General features: G+C 34.6%; 1 protein-coding gene across 1 annotated transcript in view; it reads right to left on the reverse strand.

The window, feature by feature from the left end:
• LOC138329275 (uncharacterized) overlaps window positions 1-26,025 on the reverse strand; it is a 37,251-nt gene that overhangs the window by 7,542 nt on the left and 3,684 nt on the right. Inside the window, 4 exon segments of the mRNA XM_069276140.1 lie at window positions 1,281-2,154; window positions 2,156-2,556; window positions 3,312-3,468; window positions 11,721-12,047. Of these exon segments, the coding sequence (XP_069132241.1) occupies window positions 1,281-2,154; window positions 2,156-2,556; window positions 3,312-3,468; window positions 11,721-11,861 (1,573 nt within the window). The 5' untranslated portion in view covers window positions 11,862-12,047.

Here is a 26,025-nt window from a genome sequence, read left to right on the forward strand (position 1 = left end):
TCATTCAATTTGCTTTCAAAACAAAAGCTCAGAAAATCAAACTAACATGTGAAGTTTTCAAATCTACTAAAATCAGACTCTCTCCCCCACCTTTGTTTTATAAGACTCTGACTATTTTCATTGATATATAATATAGTTTTACTCGTACAAAATGTACCATATTTGACCTAAAAAAAGGCACCCTTGCAGTTTTTCCACTGAAATGTCAATGTTGAGACTATTTTCTTAGTTCACAAATCACCATAAACAAAGCATTTGTAATACTTATGTAATGTTCTGAATACAGGTTCATTATTTCTTTTCTCAAGAAATTTTACCTCTAATATTTCTATTGGGTCCCACGCACTCTTTCTGTTCCAGAGGGTCAGAGTCAAAATTTATACAAACTCTGTTCCCCTTCCGCAGAGGATGTTTCTGACTAAATTTAGTCACAGTCCATTCAGAACTCAAAAAGTAGAGATATAAAGGATTTACCTCTATTTCCCCTTTTGGGCCACCCCCCTCCTGCCCCCAAGGGGTGAGAGCCAAAATCCAAATTCTGTTCCCCCTCCCCCAAGGATGTTTATGGCCAAATTTGGTTACAATCCATGTAGAACTCTATGACTAGTAGTGATTTAAAGAAAATGTTGATAGACGGACAATGGACAGACGGACGACAGACAACGCACCATGACATATCTCAAAACGTTACTGTATCTGTCATGAGGAGAGGATTGATAGTAATAAAATGTATAAGATGAATAATCGTAAATATTAGATGAATTATTCATGTGTTTAAACTAATTGGTTGCAAGTTGTTTACTTTTACTTTTCTAGAATCATGAAACAGTCTTAGACTTAAAGTTTTGCTTAGTTCAAAAAGACTTTTTGAAATGTTATTTGCAATTGGCTAAGTCTAAACTTAAAGCCGTTTGAAACATAGACTTTATATCATCTGCGAGACTTTACATCATACGTAGTCTGTGATTGGCTAAGCCTGAACTTAAGGCCGTTTAAGACATAGACTTTACGTCATCGGCGAGACTTTACATCATACGTCATCTGTGATTGGTTAAGTCTGAACTTAAGGCTGTTAAAACATAGACTTTACGTCATCTGTGAGACTTTACATCATACGTCATCTGTGATTGGCTAAGTCTGAACTTAAGGCCATTTAATACATAGACTTTACGTCATCTGCGAGACTTTACATCATACGTCATCTGTGATTGGCTAAGTCTAAACTTAAGACTGTATTATGATCCTATGGCTGGGATACAACCATTTTATGACAGACTTACTTTTCTTCTGGTACTCCACAGGCTTCATATCGTCTGGCATGGACTTGGACTTGGTGAGCCCAGACAAACTTTCCCCAGCTTGGCTGCCTTGTGCTCCTCCAGCTGCCAATGCACCATGTGTCGAAGATTTGGCACGTGGGAATGTTTTGGGTGGTTCCTTATTTGATTTATCCTTGGCCATGTGCTGATTGTGAAGTTGTTGTTGTTGTTCTAGCATAACACGAGGATTACCAAATCCTCTGTTAAAGTTAAATATCCTACGGAAATTCTCATCAGCATATTGGTCTCTATGAGGTCCACCCGGAGGTTCACCTCCGCCACGGAGGCGACACTGAACATCATCCAAGTTTCCACGATTGTACAACATCTCCTCGCGGTTTTTGGCAGCCATGATAGAATTGTATTCTTCGTTAGGCATGTAAGATTCAGAGTTTGTAAACTGTTGGAGCTTAGCTAGCGGATTACCTGGAGTAGTTGGACTCGGACTACAGAAATTCTTTTTGTCAGCTGGAGCTGGTTGTGCCTTCCTTGGTCGGACTTGTAAATTCAGACCAAGGTTAGCATTCTGTCGTGTAGGCATTCCCTGAGGGTCAACTAAAGGTTGATTTGCATTCATTTCCTCCGACACTTGCCGACCGAATGGACCAGGAGCGTGTCCTACCATACGCTCTGATGTCTCGACAACCTCTTCATTTCCTACATGCATGTCGTTGTAGTTCACTAAGGGTGGTACTCGACTGAGAGAGGGAAGGTGGTTTGAACCCTTGAATATGGTACCGGGTAAGGGGGCCTTATCAGTGTGGGGCCAATGCCCTGAATTGGAGTCTGAATCACTGTCCATGTGGAGGCTATCGTGTAGATAGCGATCAGCCCCCATCAACATTCACCTCCATACTCTCCTCTAGGACACTCGAGACACTTGACACGCTTGAACGACTGTAAATTACGTAGTCCGACGAGTTACTGGACATATGAGAGGGAGGCCCAGTGTCTGCTGAACTACTAAACGAATGATAATTATGGGGAATGGTGTTGAGTTCCTTTGTGACGTGTATCGCGTGCGGTGACATGCTGGGACAACGCTGAGCGTTGTAGTGGCCATACTGATTAGGACACACATTCATGTGGTGGTGCTGACTGATCCGTGAATTTGGCACAGAGGAGCCCCCACAACTCCCTGTACAACAGCCACTGGAAAAGTTGTAGGAGTTTTCTCCAGGCTCTATCTTCACTCGATTTCTGTTTCTTGTGGCCGCAGCATATTTTCTCTCAATGTCTGTTGGGAAAGAGCAGAAACAAATTACATAAGTCAACAAGCTAAGAAAACAAATGTGTACCATAAAGTTGTATTCCCTTTAATTCATCTACATGAATGCATATACAAAGTACAACAATTGAGATAAACTCCACTACATTCCATTTATACCCTGGGTCACAAGATGAGGGAATCAGTCTATCAGCAGGGCCATTAGCTCTGTTATACATGACATATTTGACTTTTGTTACAGTTGTATTATCGTACAACTTTACACGATGTGCCCACAAAGTCCGCACCAATTGATGTGTGTATGATGTTTGAATGAAACAGTCCCTGTGCAATAGCGATGATTGTTCATATATAATGTAATAAGAAATCTTCTGATATAAAACATATGGAGTATTTTGATAATTACATATATTTTGTATGAATAAATGTATAAATACAAAGGATGACCATTTTTTAAGAAAAATAAAATCTTTGGTACTGCATGCAAAAATATCAGCAAATCTTTATTTTACAATATAACATTACAACAGCATTCTTAATATTAATCAATCCTTTCAAATTGCACATATCTACAATCTGTATCATAAATATCACACAATTGTATGATGTGCACATACTGGTTTCGGTATATCGTGTGAACCCACAACAGTATATAAACATCCCAACACTTGCATGTTGGAAATTTGTCGACTGGATATAACCGTGGGAAAATTGAGTTACACCCAGAAGTGTGATCCTACTTTCATGTACAATGTTAAACATACCCGGTATCGCATCCAAAAGTACATCCAGTGCGTCTGGTCGCTCCATACTCTCTAAAGACTTTTTCAGTTTATTCACAGAGTTTCCGGGCTTCTTCACGTAGTCCTCAAATAGCTTCAAAGTGTTGCGTCCATGACGTGTTTGACGACATTCAATATTCTGCAGAAAAGAAACCCAAATGAAAGAATTTCTGAATGTTTTAAACATTTAAAAAACTTGGTTCATCTTTCTAAAGCATTTTAGAAAGATAAATCAGCAGTATGAAGAAGTAAATTTTAATTTTAATTTAATGTATTGTGTACCAAGGCCACTCATAGACGCTGTGAATGAAGGACTCAAACAAAGGAATAAAAGAATTGGTTTATCATTTATATTAAATTTAGTTAACATGTTGTAGAACATTGTATTTATTTAATGTACAATGCTGAATTTTGGAGTTAAACAAAAGAAATTGATTATTTTATTATAATTAAAGTTGGTTCAACCACCATAATTAAATAGGTTTTTTGAAATGACTGAAATTTATTTCATATATTAAAATTTCTTATTTCTGAAATAAGTAGATTTATTAAACCAATGAATCTGGTAAAAATCTAAGTGCTATTTTCGTTTAATGCATGTAAGTAATCTATATACACATATTAATTACTGAAATTATCAATTTCATCAATGTCTCTTTAAAAGAAAAGAAAATCAGTTAATTAATATCCATTTAATAACAACTGAAATATTGCATTTTCTGGATTATGTAGTGATTTCCTTGTTAGAAAGACTAACATGGCTGCTTACATAGCCGACTTTTGACTTATAAATCATGGCCAGATACTTTTGTCAAATAAAAAGTCATAATTTGGTTACCTATTACAACAATCCTTTCATGTTATGAAACATTGTTGCAAATATGTTTGCTTAAACACGGCTTGAACAAGTTGAACAGCAAGTGCTATGCATTGCTCTTTCACTACGGTAATATAGTAATGAGGTTTAAAGGGAGGAACTCAAGCTTTTACATCTCTAGATGGAAGAGAGCGTAGTAATTTCATCAGATATATAGTTCGGTTTACTACGTTAATTGTTTTCAGAAAAAAGAAAGATGGAATTAATGTTGACTAAAGATTGACACCTCATGTATCATTTCTATATGGATTTGTTTGATTTGATCTTAGTTAAATAATTTAAAGGTAGCTATAAATAATAAATTCCTGCAATGAAAGGCCTAATAGCAATGACATTCAAAAGGAGGCAACTCGAGATTTCACATCTCTAGATGGAAGAGAGCGTAGTAATTTCAACAGATATAGTATGCAATGTCAACCAAATAGAAGACTTTTGCAAACACATTTAAATTTTATTTTTTGTATAAGTCATTAAAACAAATATAATTTATCATCATTTATAGCATCAATTTTGTACCATTCAACTAGATAGATAAACCAAGAAAATCTACTGTGGAGGGATAAATTAAGAAGGCGTTTTGTGTGATTTTCAGGAATACACAAGATCTGAACCAAGATCAAAACGAAATAGTTCCAAGTAAACATCGGAATACATCACTGATTGCGTAATTGTGTACATCGATTATCGTTGTGATAGTTATTGTACATCTGTGTTTTATTATTTCATACCTTGAATTAGGGTGTGAAAGTAACAAAACAGCATTTAATTTTCAATTGCAGATTCTGATTATTGTTTTGATGTGCTCAGGCTTGCTTAGCGTACCTATGATTGCTGTTTCACAGCATCAAAAATTCAGAACGGTATAAGAAAAGCATTAGTTAATTCCCATTTAATAACCATTCATTATTTTTCATCATAGACAGTCTTTAGCAAGATCATTAAAACATTGATGTCACTATTTTTTAACTTAGTGGTATGAAAGAAATTTTGTTTGCAAACACTTGCATAGAAGTATGAAGAAAAAGAATCTGCCAATCTGAAAGTCGGATTTAGCATTAAAACCTATAAAATCAATTATAATCAATTGGTTATTGATTAAAATTGAAAATTGGTTCAACGTTGTAGCTTACTGACCGTGAAATCACAAAAAATAATAAGATTTATAGTATTTTTTTTAACCCTTTATACCTTGTTCACAGGATTTTGTAAAACCCAAATAGCCAGTTTAATGGGAAGTATCTTGTAGGGATTCATCAAGCTTTTCACCATATATTCAAGTCTAAGTGAATATTGTTACTATAGTCACGCCAACATTGAGTTTAAAAAATTTCGATGAACATGGGTATATATATATCAACATCCAGGGTTAATTCAGATTGAGGGGGCGGAGGATAGCTGGAGTACCCACATAAAAACTAATTAGTGGAATGTGGAAACATATGAACCACTGGACGCCATTGAACATACTTCACAGACCAATAGAATGCATCTGACCACTAAAAGTACCACTGCGATTCTGGTAATGTAAAACAATGTAATAAAAGCATATTTCTATTGATTTGCTGGTGCGACTTTTGTTGGATATTATGTAATGGCCAAAATCGATAACACGACAAACCATGAAGAATCATGAAGAATGTCACAGATTATGTTCTAGTCCTTAACTTATTATTTATTATCTGTTCTTCACATGAGATGACACTAGAGACATTTGTAATGTATGTACATTTAAATGGGGCCGCGGTGGCCGAGTGGTTAAGATGTCCCGACATATTACCACAAGCCCTCCACCTCTGGGATGCGGGTTCGAATCCCATGTGGGGCAGTTGCCAGGTACTGACCGCTGGCCGGTGGTTTTTCTCCGGGTACTCCGGCTTTCCTCCACCAACAAACCTGGCACGTCCTTACATGACCCTGGCTGTTAATAGGACGTAAAACTAAACAAACCAAACCAAAGTACATTTAAAAAATGTGCCAATGATGAGTGCATCTTACAGCATGTGTTTTAATGTTCATTTGCATACCAATATATTTCATTTTACTGTTGATATACTAACATTTCATATCATGGCATACTTAAATGAAGAAATTAGTGAACAAATCAAGCATGTTTAATATTATATATGACCTTTAATGAAGATCAAGGTCATTATTAAGCACAGACCAGCAGATCGACCATACAAAAGCATGCTTCAGATCCAATACCATGCACTCTCTTGTACACCAATCTAATCAAATCACTGTGATGTTGAGTGAAGAGTCACTATTTACACAAAATCTGATTCCCAATTTGGTATAAACCTATCAAGGACTTTTTGACTAGTAGTAATTTTAAGGAATTTGAACCCCAAATGTCCTCTATTTCTTACTGAACTCTGTCCATTCAGCTCACATCTTTCTCGCCTTCTTTTTAACATTTTTATAATCGAAACAACATGGCTTCAAAATTTTGGTATCAAAATAAATAATCAGTCTATCAAAATTTTTAAATCAATTTAAACTTTTATCTTAATTTGAGTCAATAATTATCACCTTCATCAAAATTCTAGTCACAATAATTATCCTTAATTATTGAATTTGAAAAAAAATTGTTTTCATTTCTTTAATGAACAAAGCATTTTTTTAATACAAAAAAACATTCACATTTAACAAAAAAATCTTGACAGAAAACAGCATCAGTAACCAATGAACTGGTCATTTCTACCAAACTTTCAACCAGAAACTTTCATCCTTTTTTCAAACATTGTGTCAGAAATAATTACCATGCTTAAAATTTGAGCAGCAGATCACTACATGTACTTCCTTGATGTTAACCAACTTTCGTGATAAAATAAATAGCATCAATTAATATGCCTGACCTATATTGAAAGGTAATTCAATTCAATTTTCCAATCTGTGAAATTAGTTTGAAAGCAAAATCGCAAAATAATGTAGCTGCAAAAGGAAACTGTTTAACAGGTACAGTGTAATATGCGATTTCCATGGTGTAGAAATATCCGTGTTCATGGTTGCTATGTATCATTTATTATTATCATTGTTTCATCAGCGAACTATGAATATTTCTATCTACAAAATCACTTGAAAACTCCAAACCATGAAAGAAATGTAGCCACAAACAATTTATGTTCAACTTAAAGCACAATGTTTGATTCTAAAATTCAAATTCTAATCAAAGTCATACTCATTAATGGCCCTTACCCAAATCATCAAGTTTGAAATCCAGCTTTATGAATCCCTCTGTGACAAATATGTACACTATACAAATCCCTTGAGACAAAAGTTCCTAGGACTTCCTTGTATTTTCAGAACAATAATGCACCACTGTCGGGGATGTCCATCAGAGTAGCCCAAGGCCAGTAATTGGTCAATCGGTGTGTGCATCACGATACATGGTAGGGAAAATGTTTAGTCATCGCAGCACTTCCATACGACACTCAGTGATACACAATGTGTGAAAGTTTTACATAAATGGACAAGTACTTGGAATTGATTAATTGGAGCCCATCTTGTGACAAGCCATCTCGTAAAGCAACGCTCAGTCAGGATATTATCTTAAAAAGGTGCAATTGTTTTACTTCATAAAACAACCTCACAGATAAATTACCTTTTGAAACCAGGATATGCTGACACAAATCCAGGCAGTCATGTATAGAGGTGAAATTTTTATGATTAAAATACATCAATGTCTGAAAGCTAATGATGATTAAAAATTCAACGAGTGACAGTGTATTGGTTGAGCTTCTATGATATTAATCTGTCTGTTACAGTAGCTTCCTATGATTTATATGCTGATTGGGCCAGGTCACAATATTAATCTATGGAGAAATGTTATTATTAACCTGTCAATGTCCTGTAAACTTTAATGGTAACTTTAAATTCACAAATCAATTTCACCATTCAATAAAGGCAACAGTTGTGTCATGAGTGGTATAATAATCATGTAATTATAGGGAATAAACAGTACTACTGATATCTAAATAATGCCTACCTACCATGATGTTACATTTTTACCTAGCTAATGCCTCGATATAAACTTTAATTCCATCACTATATCATCAAATACACAAATCTGTTAAGAAGGTCATAGTATCATTTTAGCTAGGGCAGGTCACAGCTTTAAGGTCAAAGTAGATGTCAGCAAAGCCCCAGAGAAAATAACTCTTTCCAGGGAGACAATATTAAAAGGTATCTCAAATCACAAGGACATAATTATTTTATTATACCGACTGAAGAACATAAATTTGCTATAAGCTTAAGGGAAACAAGAGTGAAGACTCGGTGATGTAAGCCATTTTATGACTGTGCGGAACATTTCGTAAATTTTGTTTGCTGCATATTGAATTTTAGAAACATTGCCATTTTTGTACATTGAAGTTGCAGATAATAATTCATGTTCCACTGTTAGTACCTCTGTATATAACACTTCTACTACACCAGATCAAACTTAGAGTTTAATCTAATGTTTATTTGGAGCCTACACATTCTTCATTCCTGCAGTTGTCTGGTTGCTATTACCATTATGTAACGTGACCTCTACATTATAACCCATGGTCCCAACCCTGACATCCCTATATATTTAGCTAGCTCTCAATCTGCTGGGTAATAAAAGAAATGAAGAGCTCAGCTAGTGTTTGATATTAGTTGTGCTTTTCCTCACTTTTTTATATGAATTTACAGTATTTGTTTTATGATTTTACTTTTTTTTCCCCTCAACAATGTCAGTCCTTAGCAAGAAAATTTGAATCTATCTAACATCATGTTAGTGTATTTTTTTTAAAGTTAATCAAAGCAAAATGGCAATTGTTTTTTAATCAAAGCTGACTCAACCTGCATGTCTGATGAGTGATTCATATATAACACATTAAGACAATGTACCTCGACAATTAATTCTACATCAAGCATTGTGATTGGCTGATGCTGGAGATGGGGATTCCCCAGCTAGGGACTTCCTGGTCTGTAAAATTGGATACAGAAACATATTGTATAGGGGATTGTGTATAAAAGTGGTGGTTTCCTTCTGTAACAGGTGATGTTGGGCAGATATATAGGGATGGGGGAGGGGGGAGTCTCATCTATAAACTATGGCAAAGTAGCTTGTTTTTTCCTGTGTCTAGTTATATGATTAGCGTAAGCACCGTAATGCCTATCAAAATTTTAACTACTATCTTTTCCCCAATGTACAATGCATTTATTTTTCTTGTGAGAAATGCTCATTGTTTGCTTTTATTATCAGTCTAAGACAGGAAAACTCAACCGAGCAACCTTCAATGATTTCATTTGCTGCAATTATTCACTCTTGAATCTGTAGTTATGAATATTTAACGTAAAATTGTGAATTGTTTACGAATACATACTCTGGCTGGTATAAAGGACTATACTTAATTCTGTAAACAAATTTTCTTTCGTGTGCGATCAATTGTCATGAATTTCGGGATCAAGCTTAATTAAGTAAGCGAATGTTTAAATAATGCAAAATAATATCTTAGACCATTCTTGCATAATTAAATCCAAGATATCTCAATTCAATTTCAATAGGCCAAACTTAATCTCCACGAAAATTTTTGAGAAGAAAACCGCGAAATAAAGTTGGTTTACAGTATTCTTTAAAGTGAAAGCTAAGATTTTCCAGAACTGACACAAGTAATATTAGATCATATCTCTAGAAACACCTTGGCCTGCTTCACGAATAAAATTAACAAATCAATATGTATGGCATGCATTCATAATTACTGCTCTATAACCTAGCTAATTATATGTATATATTTTTCAATTAAATATTACGAAACATATAGCTGGTTCTGCTGATATTTTCAAGCCTTCATACTGGCTATCATCATGATATCCTTATATATTGTTCTATAGATGTGTAATAGCAATTAATATGTAACACTAAATGATATAATGTTCATATATTCTATACATAAAACATATGATATTTTGATCTCATATATATATACACTCTGTATTCATCCCAATAAATTGAAATTATATAAACAATATTTAAGTCTGCTACTGTAATACATTTTAAAAATAATATTGACCCCATTATCGTCATATACTAATTTTAGAGAAATCAATATATGATTGAAAGTTGCCTGCAATATTGTATAAGGAGCCATTTATCAATGAATCTACTTACTGTATATCATAGAAGTTGTAGGTAGATAACTCCACACACCACGTACTAGACACACGTCCAAGACTCACGACAACCAGTATCAATATAATGATCCATTAAATTCTGACACTAAACCCTTCATATAAACAAAATTAACCTCAGGCGATATCTTTTTATCATATTTAAATATTTATCTCATTTATTGCCCACAACACCATTTTAATGTAAATGTCCACGTAAGAAATGGTCGCCCGAGGCTCTGAGCCATCAAACACCTATGAGACTTCTAACAAATCATAACTGCAGGCATAATTCATATACACATACAATTGTAAATGAGAAGAGTCTCTCGTTAGAACACAACATACAACTAATCCTTTGTAGTATATGGCAGGAGATGGGAGATATACAGTTACTGGCAGTGTTTTTTCCTTTATTTCCGACCACTCAGAAGTCCTGAAGGCTTGTTTCACTGCATCATGATGGCTTGCATATCATTAGGTTTTAATGTGTCTGACACCTTATATTATTACTAGAAAACTGACCTCCATTAACAACCCTATAAGGCCCCGCCCCTCCTGCCCCCAGGGGGTCAGTGTCAAAATTTATACAAGTTCTGTTCCCCTTTCCCCAACGATGTTGGTGGCCAAATTTGGTTACAATTCCATGCAGAACTTGAGGACAAGTAGCGATTTATAGGATTTACCTCTATTTCCCCATTGGGACCCACCACTCCTACCCCCAGGGGGTTTGAGCAAAACTTTATACAAGTTCTGTTCCCCAAGCTTCCCCAAACGATATTTGTGGCCAAATTTGGTTACAATCCATGCAGAACTCTAGGACAAGTAGCCATTAATAGGATTTACCTCTATTTCCCCTATTGGGCCCTGCTCCTCCTGCCCCAGGGGGGTCAGAGCCAAAATTTATACAAGTTCTGTTCCCCTTCCCCAAACGATATTTGTGGCCAAATTTGGTTACAATCCATGCAGAACTCTAGGACAAGTAGCGATTTATAGGATTTACCTCAATTTTCCTTACTGGGCCCCACCCCTTCTGCCCCTTTGGGGTCAGAGCCAAACATCAAAAAAGTTCTGTTATCCTTCCCCCAAGGATGTTTGTGGCCAAATTTGGTTACAATCCATTCTGAACTCTAGGACAAGTAGCGATTTATAGGATTTACCTCTATTTCCCCTACTGGGCCCCATGCCTTCTGCCCCCAGGCGGTCAGAGCCAAAATTTATACAAGTTCTGTTCCTCTTCCCCAAATGATATCGATGTTTGTGGCCAAATTTGGTTACAATCCATGCAGAACTCTAGGACAAGTAGCGATTTATAGGATTTACCTCTAGCTTTTCATTTAACTGCACACTAAACTAAATATAAATATTCAATTTACCAAGATGTCCTCCACTTCATATCCCAACTTTTCTGCCAGCATCTTCCAGTTGTTTCCCATCATTGTTTCAAAGTCCAATTTGTTAGCGAGCTGGATCCAGGTGTCCTGGCTCACATACTTAAAGGGGATTCCTTCCAACATGGCGGCAGGTTATGATTGAAACCTTCAGTCAAGACCTGGTTAACCTGGTGGTCAGTTAACCTTCAGATGACCACAGGTCAGCTGGATTAAGATGGTGGCAATGACTCTCGTCTTGAATTTCTAATCCTAAATGATCTCTCTTTTTACAGAGAATGGAAGTCGTAAATCAATCTTGATCTCCATTTTCTGAAAGTAGAAATTAGAAAAATAATTATAGTATAAAAGTTCATGCATGTAAAATGTGAGAAATTGATCATAAAGTATACCTCAGGTCATATACATGTACACTAATTTTTTTTGGAGCCATGCAATAATGATACGTATTCCAAAACAAAAGCAACTACAAAAAGTTAAATAGGGAAATTCTCTTTAATTTTCCAATCTGCAGATTTCATTCAAACACCATAATGAGGCAAAACCACTTTTCCAATTATGGTGTGGAGGGGGAAGTCATATACATCTATTCATAAAAACAAATCTATATGCTTGTCTCTGCTGCTAACTTCATAAGAGAGTTGGTATCATTTTTAGACATGCTAAATGAGGATAAGTTCAATTTGATTTGGTTTATTAAACTTAGTATCATATGTACAGCTAGGGATTAATTATGGACATTCTCCCCTGTATGTGATGGCTGCATATGTAAATGTCTATACAAAATATATATGTTTTTGGAGGATGCAGTATATATCTTTGAGTTGTGTCTCTTTGTAATAGTGGAACTCTTGGCCTTTTTATAGTGCTATCTCATGATCACTGAACATGTAACCACAAACACCAAACAACACACCACATCTGGTCACATCCGATTCTAGCATTTACTGACAACAGGCGAACCAGACGTCCCACTCCCTTTATGCTGAGAACTGAGCAGGAACTGAAATAGTGCATTTATAGATTATGGTGTATCTCAGCCAGGGGAAAGTATCCAGAGCCTTCCTAACAGGGGCAAAATGCTCAACTCAAGGTCAGTGTCAAGGGATAGGTAAGGAAGAACACAAAAGATAAACTCAAGGTCAGTGTCAAGGGATAGGTAAGGAAGAACACAAAAGATAAGATTATAATTTTAGTCAACTTTTACCGTCATGCAATGGGTCAACATACAGGTATAATTTTTACAACACCCTACCGACTGGACAAATAATAATTTTAGATATTTTAGTTGTAGAAAAACCAATGTTTGTTACTCCAGCATATGAAACTACAATACAGAGATCCTGCTTTTCACAATTCTTCAGATGAGTAGCCATGCAGTCAAGAGGAATTTTAATTGACTTTAAATTTTCATGTAATGATCGAGGGAGGTAAATCTGAACTTAACATGTATCTGACACTCTTTTAAGGATCATCTATTACCCTTTTACCTAAATTGTTCCAGACAAATCTTTTACATTTGAACAAAGATAATAAGTAAGCTTGGCTTTAGTACTAGAGGTTGTAACTTAAAGTGTATAGAATCAATGTAAAGTGATGGGAATTGGTTCAAAATTGATAATTCTAAAAGGAATGACAAAATCAATCAATCAATAATCGGTTTTCAAATTCAGGAAATGATGACACTTTTTATAGGAATTTAACACTTTTCCACGAATATTGTTATGTATAACTATGCTTTACTGTCGAGTAATACCTACGAAAACCACTTGAATCTGGAGGTAATTTAAAAGTATGGTGGATCAAACTAACAAGAGGCCAAAGGGCCTTAACAGTCATCTGATTACCTTGGCAACAGTCATATAGGAAATTAATTAGATATGGTGTCATGGTAGCCATCTTGGATTTCAGATCATTTCAGGCAAGTTTCAGCCAAATCGCACTGGTAGAACTTGACAAGAAGTTCAAAATGTGTTTTCAAGATGGCGGCTGTGACAGCCATATTGGATTTCGGATTGACCCAAAAATAACAACACTATGTCAAGACCATGTTAGGATAATTTCAGAAACCAATCCAGATGATAGTGGGCTAAACATGTGACAATTAAACACAAACCTTACGAGGACGAGGTGCCATAGACATCCTGTCACCAAATAATGTCAAGAACCCTTTACAGGGTACATTATACAAATATTGACTTTTTGTAGGTTAATACGAGGAATTGTTAAACCTGAGAAAGGTAATATTCCCCCGAGGCCGAAGGCCGAGGGAAATATCACCTTTCAAAGGTTTAACAATTCCTCGTATTAACCTATAAAAAGTCAATAATTGTTTTGTTATATGAAATGATACTATGATACTTGTAAGTTTTGTTACTTGGAACACTATTTTGAAGCAAGGACAGTGCAATGACTAATTTAACAAAAAGACAAGAAATTTTTATCCACGTATCCTCAGAAGGTACTTTAAGTACTTCTGCTGTACTTCTTCACAATATAACTTTCGAGCATATAGCTACATTTAAAATGTGCCTAACATTTTTCCTAATCCTACCTCACTGTTGTCTGCCATGTTGGATCTGACTATTGCCCGATGATCGGCAATGCTCTATTTTGATTCGTCAAAAATGTGGAAGAGACAGGGAATTCCCTGTGTCTATTTATAGCCAGGTTACCTGATTTGCAATGTCAACCTCTGAACAGGTGTTCATCGTTCTCAGGTTGACATTGCATTTTGTCAAGACCTGTCCGAGCGGTCTAGACCAATCAGCCCAAAGGCCCTAACAGTCATCTGACTACCTTCGCAATAATCATATAGGAAATTAGTTAGATGTAGTGTCATGTTAGCCATCTTCGATTTGGGATCAACCTGAGATGTAACAACACTTTGTCGGGACCATGTCAGGATCATTTCATGCAAGTTTCAGCCAAATCGCACAGGTAGAACTTGAGAAGAAGTTCAAAATGTGTTTTCAAGATGGCAGCTGTGGTGGCCATCTTGGATTTCAGATCGACCCGAAAAATAACAACACTTTGTCGGGACCATATCAGGATCATTTCATGCAAGTTTAAGCCAAATCGCACAGGTAGACCTTGAGAAGAATTTCAATATGTGTTTTCAAGATGGCGGCCATCTTGGATTTCAGATCATCTCGAAAAATAACAACACTTTGTTGGGACCATGTCAGTATCATTTCATGCAAGTTTCAGCCAAATGGCACTGGTAGAACTTGAGAAGTTCAAAATGTGTTTTCAAGATGGCGGTTTGCAATCTTGGATTTCAGATCATCTCGAAAAATAACAACACTTTGTTGGGACCATGTCAGTATCATTTCATGCAAGTTTCAGCCAAATGGCACTGGTAGAACTTGAGAAGTTCAAAATGTGTTTTCAAGATGGCGGTTGTGGCGGCAATCTTGGATTTTGGATCGACCCGAAAAATAACAACACTTTGTCAGGACCATATCAGGATCATTTCATGCAAGTTTCAGCCAAATCACACTGGTAGAACTTGAGAAGAAGTTCAAAATGTGTTTTCAAGATGGTGGCTGTGGTGGCCATCTTTGATTTTGGATCGACCTGAAAAATAACAACACTTTGTCGGGACCATGTCAGGATCATTTCATGCAAGTGTTAGCCAAATCGTACTGGTTGAACTTGAGAAGAAGTTAAAATGTGAAAAGTTAACGCACGGCGGACGACGACGGACAAAACATGACGGCTATACCCTTCGGGTCAGATGACCTAAAAATATGGTTCCATCGTTCTTCCACGACATCAAAATACTTAAATCAAATCAAACCACTACTTCGCTATTGTCAAAAAATAATATTTAGAGTTGATTATGTATAAAGTTTCGTCCATATTGCAAATATTGATCACTGAGATGTGATATTACTTTTTAAATGAACTACCAATGATCAAGCTCGTTGTTTCAGTTTTTTCATGTAAGACGTACATGCAATGTAGCGGTGAGTTACTTCCTGCATTGCTGCTATGGCACAGACCAATTAATCACAACAATACATAACGGTCCTCTGTGTATTCATGGACATACTCTATAATATGTCACAAAGCATTTCGTGAGACGACATTGACATTTGTTGATTTTGTTCATTCTTAATGACTATTGCACAAGATACATGATCTCTGGTGACCTCAGACGTTGGCCCTTAAATCCCCTTGTCATTGTCGTTTGCGTTCATAATAATCTATATTCCGTCTAGGCCTATTGAAGAGTTATCTCCCTTGCGGGTAGGTGTCGATTATGACGCCATTCCTTTGTGTGCGAAACAGTAGTTTGAAATTTATGACATGACACTAATAAAAATATGACGTAACAATCCATAACACTGCAAATGTAGACGCTTTTGTAATATGCTAACAAAAACAGCTTTGTGTGAATTGGAACAAATGATAATATGTCAGCATCTTCATATTGTTTGAAATCATTACTTTGGATATTATTTCCCGAAAATTCTCATTACACATCAGAATGGTCTCTCTAGAAACCATATTATTGTGTTTGTGTATTTGTTTAGATAAACTCTCTTTCTTTCAAACTGTCCTCAATTTTTAGTGACAGTTTAATCAAGTAGTAACACATTCCATTTAAGCTTATTTTGTTTCGCAAAATCAGCATAAGTTGCACCACACTGTTATCACAAAACTGTTGATTAAGGAGGTTACTGTTATACAAATATTGACTTTTTGTAGGTTAATACGAGGAATTGTTAAACCTGAGAAAGGTGATATTCCCCGAGGCCGAAGGCCGAGGGAAATATCACCTTTCAAGGGTTTAAAGGGACATGAACCTTAATAAATCATGTAAATTTGAGTAAAATACAAATTTAAGATGTGTCAGATACCTTACTAAATAATATATATCAGTTATTGTGCAAATGTGTCAAATAAAATAATTATAATGGAAATTCCATCTTTCTGTATTTTGAACCGGCCCGGTCAAATTTTTTAACGATAGTATAGTAGTGTTGAACTTCAGTGACCTCCCACAATGCACTGCATATGTAAACAAAATGGTCGGTCAAAAACTTGGGTGAAGCGAACACAAACGAATTCCGATAGAAAACCGTACGTCAAGAGTCAGTCACGTGCACGATTGGGAAAGTAGGTAAATATAAATGGATCACTGAAATGCATGAGACGGGAACAACTCCCCACTTTATACTTGCGTGATGTACATATGTGCAATAAGTCAGGAACCTCCCTTCCCAGTGCCCTGTCGAATGAAAAGTCTTGTTTGACTTTTGACTTATCATTCTTACGCTAAATACAAATTGTTTTTATAACAAATATGGCTTAAACTTCATTTGTCAACCATCATAAATTAGAAAATAATCTGAAAATGTGGAAAACTAATATTCCTTATCATTTCAGCAAGTTTTTTGTTCATTATAACCTCGCTTTCGGCCAGCTTTCGTTTTGTGTTCCAAAAATAGAATATGTCGGCCTATTTTTATCATTTTTGAGGTAGGTATTCAACACGTTTTCCTGTCGTTTTAGATAACCAATCATTGTAATAAAATATTCAATAAACATCTGAAAACCATATCTAAGCATACAGAACAAATTATTTAAGGTTCATGTCCCTTTAACAATTCATCGTATTAACCTACAAACAGTCAATAATCCTCAGTAGGTACTTTTAGTACATGCACTTCTGCTGTAATTATTCACAATATAACTTTCGAACATATAGCTACATCTAAAATGTGTTAAAATATCTTTCCTAATCCTACCTCACTGTTATCTGCCATGTTGGATCTGACTGTTGCCCGATGATCGGCAATGCTCTATTTTGACTCATCAAAAATGTAAAAGAGACAAGGAATTCCCTGTGTCTATTTATAGCCAGGTTACCAGATTTGCAATGTCAACCTCTGAACAGGTGTTCTTCGGTTGACATTGCATTTTGTCAAGACCTGTTCGTGCGGTCTAGACCAATCAGAAAACGGCAAAACTCACAGTCATAGAACAAAAATAATTGCCACCAGATTTCGTTAACATCTTCACCCTCTCAGTAGATTAACACAGATAATAACAGTAGATCAACACAGATAATAACAGTAGATTAACACAGATAATAACAGTAGATGAACACAGATAATAACAGTAGATTAACACAGATAATAACAGTAGATAATAACAGTAGATTAACACAGATAATAACAGTAGATTAACACAGATAATAACAGTAGATTAACACAGATAATAACAGTAGATTAACACAGATAATAACAGTAGATTAACACAGATAATAACAGTAGATTAACACAGATAATAACAGTAGATTAACACAGATAATAACAGTAGATTAACACAGATAATAACAGTAGATTAACAGATAATAACAGTAGATTAACACAGATAATAACAGTAGATTAACACAGATAATAACAGTAGATTAACACAGATAATAACAGTAGATTAACACAGATAATAACAGTAGATTAACACAGATAATAACAGTAGATTAACACAGATAATAACAGTAGATTAAACAGATAATAACAGTAGATTAACACAGATAATAACAGTGTAGATTAACACAGATAATAACAGTAGATTAACACAGATAATAACAGTAGATTAATTAACACAGATAATAACAGTAGATTAACACAGATAATAACAGTAGATTAACACAGATAATAACAGTAGATTAACACAGATAATAACAGTAGATTAACACAGATAATAACAGTAGATTAACACAGATAATAACAGTAGATTAACACAGATAATAACAGTAGATTAACACAGATAATAACAGTAGATTAACACAGATAATAACAGTAGATTAACACAGATAATAACAGTAGATAACACAGATAATAACAGTAGATTAACACAGATAATAACAGTAGATTAACACAGATAATAACAGTAGATTAACACAGATAATAACAGTAGATTAACACAGATAATAACAGTAGATTAACACAGATAATAACAGTAGATAACACAGATAATAAGTAGATTAACACAGATAATAACAGTAGATTAACACAGATAATAACAGTAGATTAAACAGATAATAACAGTAGATTAACACAGATAATAACAGTAGATTAACACAGATAATAACAGTAGATTAACACAGATAATAACAGTAGATTAACACAGATAATAACAGTAGATTAACACAGATAATAACAGTAGATTAACACAGATAATAACAGTAGATAACAGAAATAAAGATTAACACAGATAATAACAGTAGATTAACACAGATAATAACAGTAGATTAACACAGATAATAACAGTAGATTAACACAGATAATAACAGTAGATTAACACAGATAAATAACAGATAATAACAGTAGATTAACACAGATAATAACAGTAGATTAACACAGATAATAACTAATAAACAGATAATAACAGTAGATTACACGATAATAACAGTAGATTAACACAGATAATAACAGTAGATTAACACAGATAATAACAGTAGATAGATAAACAGATAATAACAGTAGATTAACACAGATAATAACAGTAGATTAACACGATAATAACAGTAGATTAACACAGATAATAACAGTAGATTAACACAGATAATAACAGTAGATTAACACATAGATAATAACAGTAGATTAACACAGATAATAACAGTAGATTAACACAGATAATAACAGTAGATTAATTAACACAGATAATAACAGTAGATTAACACAGATAATAACAGTAGATTAACACAGATAATAACAGTAGATTAACACAGATAATAACAGTAGATTAACACAGATAATAACAGTAGATTAACACAGATAATAACAGTAGATTAACACAGATAATAACAGTAGATTAACACAGATAATAACAGTAGATTAACACAGATAATAACAGTAGATTAACACAGATAATAACAGTAGATTAACACTGATAATAACAGTAGATTAACACAGATAATAACAGTAGATTAACACAGATAATAACAGTAGATTAACACAGATAATAACAGTAGATTAACACAGATAATAACAGTAGATTAACACAGATAATAACAGTAGATTAACACAGATAATAACAGTAGATTAACACAGATAATAACAGTAGATTAACACAGATAATAACAGTAGATTAACACAGATAATAACAGTAGATTAACATAGATAATAACAGTAGATTAACACAGATAATAACAGTAGATTAACACAGATAATAACAGATTAACACAGATAATAACAGTAGATTAACACAGATAATAACAGTAGATTAACACAGATAATAACAGTAGATTAACACAGATAATAACAGTAGATTAACACAGATAATAACAGTAGATTAACACACAGATAATAACAGTAGATTAACACAGATAATAACAGTAGATTAACACAGATAATAACAGTAGATTAACACAGATAATAACAGTAGATTAACACAGATAATAACAGTAGATTAACACAGATAATAACAGTAGATTAACACAGATAATAACAGTAGATTAACACAGATAATAACAGTAGATTAACACAGATAATAACAGTAGATTAACACAGATAATAACAGTAGATTAACACAGATAATAACAGTAGATTAACACAGATAATAACAGTAGATTAACACAGATAATAACAGTAGATTAACACAGATAATAACAGTAGATTAACACAGATAATAACAGTAGATTAACACAGATAATAACAGTAGATTAACACAGATAATAACAGTAGATTAACACAGATAATAACAGTAGATTAACACAGATAATAACAGTAGTAACACAGATATAACAGTAATTAACACGATAATAACAGTAGATTAACACAGATAATAACAGTAGATTAACACAGATAATAACAGTAGATTAACACAGATAATAACAGTAGATTAACACAGATAATAACAGTAGATTAACACAGATAATAACAGTAGATTAACACAGATAATAACAGTAGATTAACACAGATAATAACAGTAGATTAACACAGATAATAACAGTAGATTAACACAGATAATAACAGTAGATTAACACAGATAATAACAGATAGATTAACACAGATAATAACAGTAGATTAACACAGATAATAACAGTAGATTAACACAGATAATAACAGTAGATTAACACAGATAATAACAGTAGATTAACACTGATAATAACAGTAGATTAACACAGATAATAACAGTAGATTAACACAGATAATAACAGTAGATTAACACAGATAATAACAGTAGATTAACACAGATAATAACAGTAGATTAACACAGATAATAACAGTAGAATTAATTACTGAGGTCCAAGTCAAAGTTACCATGTGAATGTCATTATGTGTAGAATAATCACTATCTAAATTCTTTTGAAAATTAAATATTGTGTATTACAAAAACTAACAATTCCCACAATATTAAATTCATATTGTGACAAAGCTTTAGAATGTAAAATATAATGTGTAATACAAAGTCCTGTCCTGTCCAGGAATTTTTTTCTGTTTGAATTGATAATAACAGATAATAACAGTAGATTAACACTGATAATAACAGTAGATTAACACTGATAATAACAGTAGATTAACATAGATAATAACAGTAGATTAACACAGAAAATAACAGTAGATTAACACAGATAATAACAGTAGATTAACACTGATAATAACAGTAGATTAACATAGATAATAACAGTAGATTAACACAGAAAATAACAGTAGATTAACACAGATAATAACAGTAGATTAACACAGATAATAACAGTAGATTAACACAGATAATAACAGTAGATTAACACAGATAATAACAGTAGATTAACACAGATAATAACAGTAGATTAACACAGATAATAACAGTAGATTAACACAGATAATAACAGTAGATTAACACAGATAATAAACAGTAGATTAACACAGATAATAACAGAAGATTAACACAGATAATAACAGTAGATTAACACAGATAATAACAGTAGATTAACACAGATAATAACAGTAGATTAACACAGATAATAACAGTAGATTAACACAGATAATAACAGTAGATTAACACAGATAATAACAGTAGATTAACACAGATAATAACAGTAGATTAACACAGATAATAACAGTAGATTAACACAGATAATAACAGTAGATTAACACAGATAATAACAGTAGATTAACACAGATAATAACAGTAGATTAACACAGATAATAACAGTAGATTAACACAGATAATAACAGTAAAGTTACCATGTGATAATAACAGTAGATTAACACAGATAATAACAGTAGATTAACACAGATAATAACAGTAGATTAATTAACACAGATAATAACAGTAGATTAACACAGATAATAACAGTAGATTAACACAGATAATAACAGTAGATTAACACAGATAATAACAGTAGATTAACACAGATAATAACAGTAGATTAACACAGATAATAACAGTAGATTAACACAGATAATAACAGTAGATTAACACAGATAATAACAGTAGATTAACACAGATAATAACAGTAGATTAATTAACACAGATAATAACAGTAGATTAACACAGATAATAACAGTAAACAGATGTAGATTAAACACAGATAATAACAGTAGATAACAGATAATAACAGTAGATTAACACAGATAATAACAGTAGATTAACACAGATAATAACAGTAGATTAACACAGATAATAACAGTAGATTAACACAGATAATAACAGTAGATTAACACAGATAATAACAGTAGATTAACACAGATAATAACAGTAGATTAACACAGATAATAACAGTAGATTAACACAAGATAATAACAGTAGATTAACACAGATAATAACAGTAGATTAACACAGATAATAACAGTAGATAAACAGATAATAACAGTAGATTAACACAGATAATAACAGTAGATTAACACAGATAATAACAGTAGATTAACACAGATAATAACAGTAGATTAACACAGATAATAACAGTAGATTAACACAGATAATAACAGTAGATTAACACAGATAATAACAGTAGATTAACACAGATAATAACAGTAGATTAACACAGATAATAACAGTAGAATTAATTACTGAGGTCCAAGTCAAAGTTACCATGTGAATGTCATTATGTGTAGAATAATCACTATCTAAATTCTTTTGAAAATTAAATATTGTGTATAACAACAAGAGGCCCAAAGGGCCTTAACGGTCATCTGACTACCTTGGCAATAGTAAAATTAATTATATATGGTGTCACTTTGTCAGGACCATGTCAGGATCATTTTCAATTTCTTTCAACAAATCTTATTTCTTACAAGAGGCCCAAGGGCCTTAACGTATATAGGAAATTAATTAGATATAGTGTCATGGTAGCCATCTTCGATTTGGGATCAACCAAAGATGTAACAATACTTTGTCAGGACCATGTCAGGATCATTTCATGCAAGTTTCAGCTAAATCGCAACGGTAGAACTTGAGAAGAAGTTCAAAATGTGTTTTCAAGATGGCGGCTGTGGCGGCCATCTTGGATTTCTGATCGACTCGAAAAATAACAACACATGGTCGGGACCATGTCAGGATCATTTCATGCAAGTTTCAGCCAAATCGCACCGGTAGAACTTGAGAAGAAGTTCAAAATGTGTTTTCAAGATGGCGGCTGTGGCGGCCATCTTGGATTTCGGATCAACCCGGGACATGTCGGGACCATGTCAGGATCATTTCGTGTAAGTTTCAGCTAAATCGCACTGGTAGAACTTGAGAAGAAGTTCAAAATGTGTTTTCAAGATGGCGGCTGTGGCGGCCATCTTGGATTTCGGATCAACCCGAAAAATAACAACACTTTGTCGGGACCATGTCAGGATCATTTCGTGTAAGTTTCAGCTAAATCGCACTGGTAGAACTTGAGAAGAAGTTCAAAATGTGAAAAGTTAACGCACGGCGCACGGCGCACGGCGCACGGCGGACGGCGGACGGCGGACGGCGCACGACGACACGGACGGAAACATGACGACTATAGGTCATCCTGACCCTTCGGGTCAGATGACCTAAAAACTAACAATTCCCACAATATTAAATTCATATTGTGACAAAGCTTTAGAATGTAAAATATAATGTGTAATACAAAGTCCTGTCCAGGAAATTTTTTCTGTTTGATTTGGAAAGGAGCCTTTTTACCTCATTTTATATGGAAAATCTAGTAAATTGGGAAAGACAATTTCCAGTAAAATATTTTTGGGAAGTTAAACAATGTGTCAGGTTATGTAATTTCAATTAGGCATGTACCTCAATAAGCCCTGAGAAGAAACTTACAAGTACATTAATATGATCATAGCTTCACCTTTAATTACCTATCAAATTTTCATTTTTTTTTTAATATTTTGGTGGACCTTGTAATAAAACTTACCTGTGAAATAAAAGGCTCTGGGGATCTCAGTTAAATATTAAAATTACATCAAAGACTCTCTGGTCAACTTCAAAGAACTAATTACCACAGTTTTTTTTATATTCAGTGTCCCAAAACTAAGTTACATAATGTTAATGTTTAATTCCTCCCCTAGCTAGAGGGACCCATTTAACAGTGCCACATAGTAAAGAGGATCAAGAAAGCTCAAAGTCAACAAGTATTTTCCTAAATTGAAGTCAAATATCAGTGTCCTATAACACCTGTTCTGGTATGTGATATGGTACGTCGCCTATATGGACTCATATGGTTAATACATACATCAACCATGAAGTTTCACTACGTTATTTTGAATCCAGATACAATGTATATTGCCTGGACCAATTTGATGACGTCATAGGTGGGACACATCGTGTACATGTTATAAAAAATTATGTTTTGATGAATAGCAAGTATGAGAGTATTTATTGATATGAAATTGATGGGGATCAGAGTTAATTTTTTTCGGCCTGAAAAATTAAGGCCAAATACTGGTCCTATCATATCTACTCCTTTCAGTAAATCTTACCTCACAAGTACAACATTAGTCAGATGGGGGAGGGGGGTATATTATATCGACTTCATTCTAAGCTTAATACGGTAATCCTGCTTCATATATTTTATTGTCTCCTTCGAATTCTTGTGACGACAGACAACAGCATCCAAAAAACAAAAGTCCAAACAAGAGGCCCAGAGGGCCTGTATCGCTCACCTGGTTTGTAATGCCAAGTAATGTTCTGAATACAGGTTCATTGTTTCTTTTCTGAAGGAATTTTAATATTAACCTCTAAGTCCCCTATTGGGCCCCACCCCTCCTGCCCCGAGGGGGTCAGAGCCAAAGTTCTGTTCTCCTTCCCCCAAGGATGTTTATGGCCAAATTTGGTCACAATCCAATTTGCAGCAAAACTCTAGGACTAGTAGCGATTTATAGGATTTACCTCTATTTCCCCTATTGGGCCCCACCCGTCCTGCCCCCGGGGGGCCAGAGCAAACATTTATACAATTTCTGTTCCCCTTCCACCCAGGGTGTTTGTGGCCCAATTTGGTTACAATACGTGCAGAACTCTATGACTAGTAGCGATTTAAAGGATTTACCTCTATTTCCCCCATTGGGCCCTGCCCCTCCTGCCCCCGGGCGATCCGAGCCAAAATTCATACAAGTTCTGTTTCTCTTCCCCCAAGGATGTTTGTGGACAAATTTGGTTACAATACGTGCAGAACTTTATGACTAGAAGCGATTTAAAGGATTTACCTCTATTTCCCCTATTGGGCCCCGCCCCTCCTGAACCCGGGGGATCAGAGCCAAAATTTATACAAGTTCTGTTCCCCTTCCCCCAAGGATGTTTGTTGCCAAATTTGGTTACAATCCATGCAGATCTCTAGGACAAGTACCGATTTGTAGGATTTACTTATAATTCCCCTATTGGGCCCCGCCCCTCCTGCCCCCCGGGACCAGTGCCAAAATTTATACAAACTCAGGTTCTTATTCTCCCAAGGATATTTCTGGCCAAATTTGGTTACATTCCATGCAGAACTCTATGACTAGTAGCAATTTAAAGGATTTACCTCTATTTCCCCTATTGGGCCCCACCCCTCCAGCCCCCGGGGGGCCAGAGCCAAAATTTATACAAGTTCTGTTTCCCTTCCCCCAAGGATGTTTGTGGCCAAATTTGGTTACAATCCATGCAGAACTCTAGGACAAGTAGCAATATATAGAATTTACCTCTATTTCCCCTATTGGGCCCCACCCCCTCCTGCCCCCAGGGGGTCAGAGCCAAAATTTATTTACAAGTTCTTTCCCCCTTCCCCCAAGGATGTTTGTGGCCAAATTTGGTTACAATCCATGCAGAACTCTAGGACAAGTAGCGATTTATAGGATTTACCTCTATTTCCCCTATTGGGCCCCGCCCCTCCTGCCCCCGGGGGGTC

Source organism: Argopecten irradians, chromosome 8, assembly GCF_041381155.1.
Source record: "Argopecten irradians isolate NY chromosome 8, Ai_NY, whole genome shotgun sequence".
Lineage (NCBI taxonomy): Eukaryota > Metazoa > Mollusca > Bivalvia > Pectinida > Pectinidae > Argopecten > Argopecten irradians.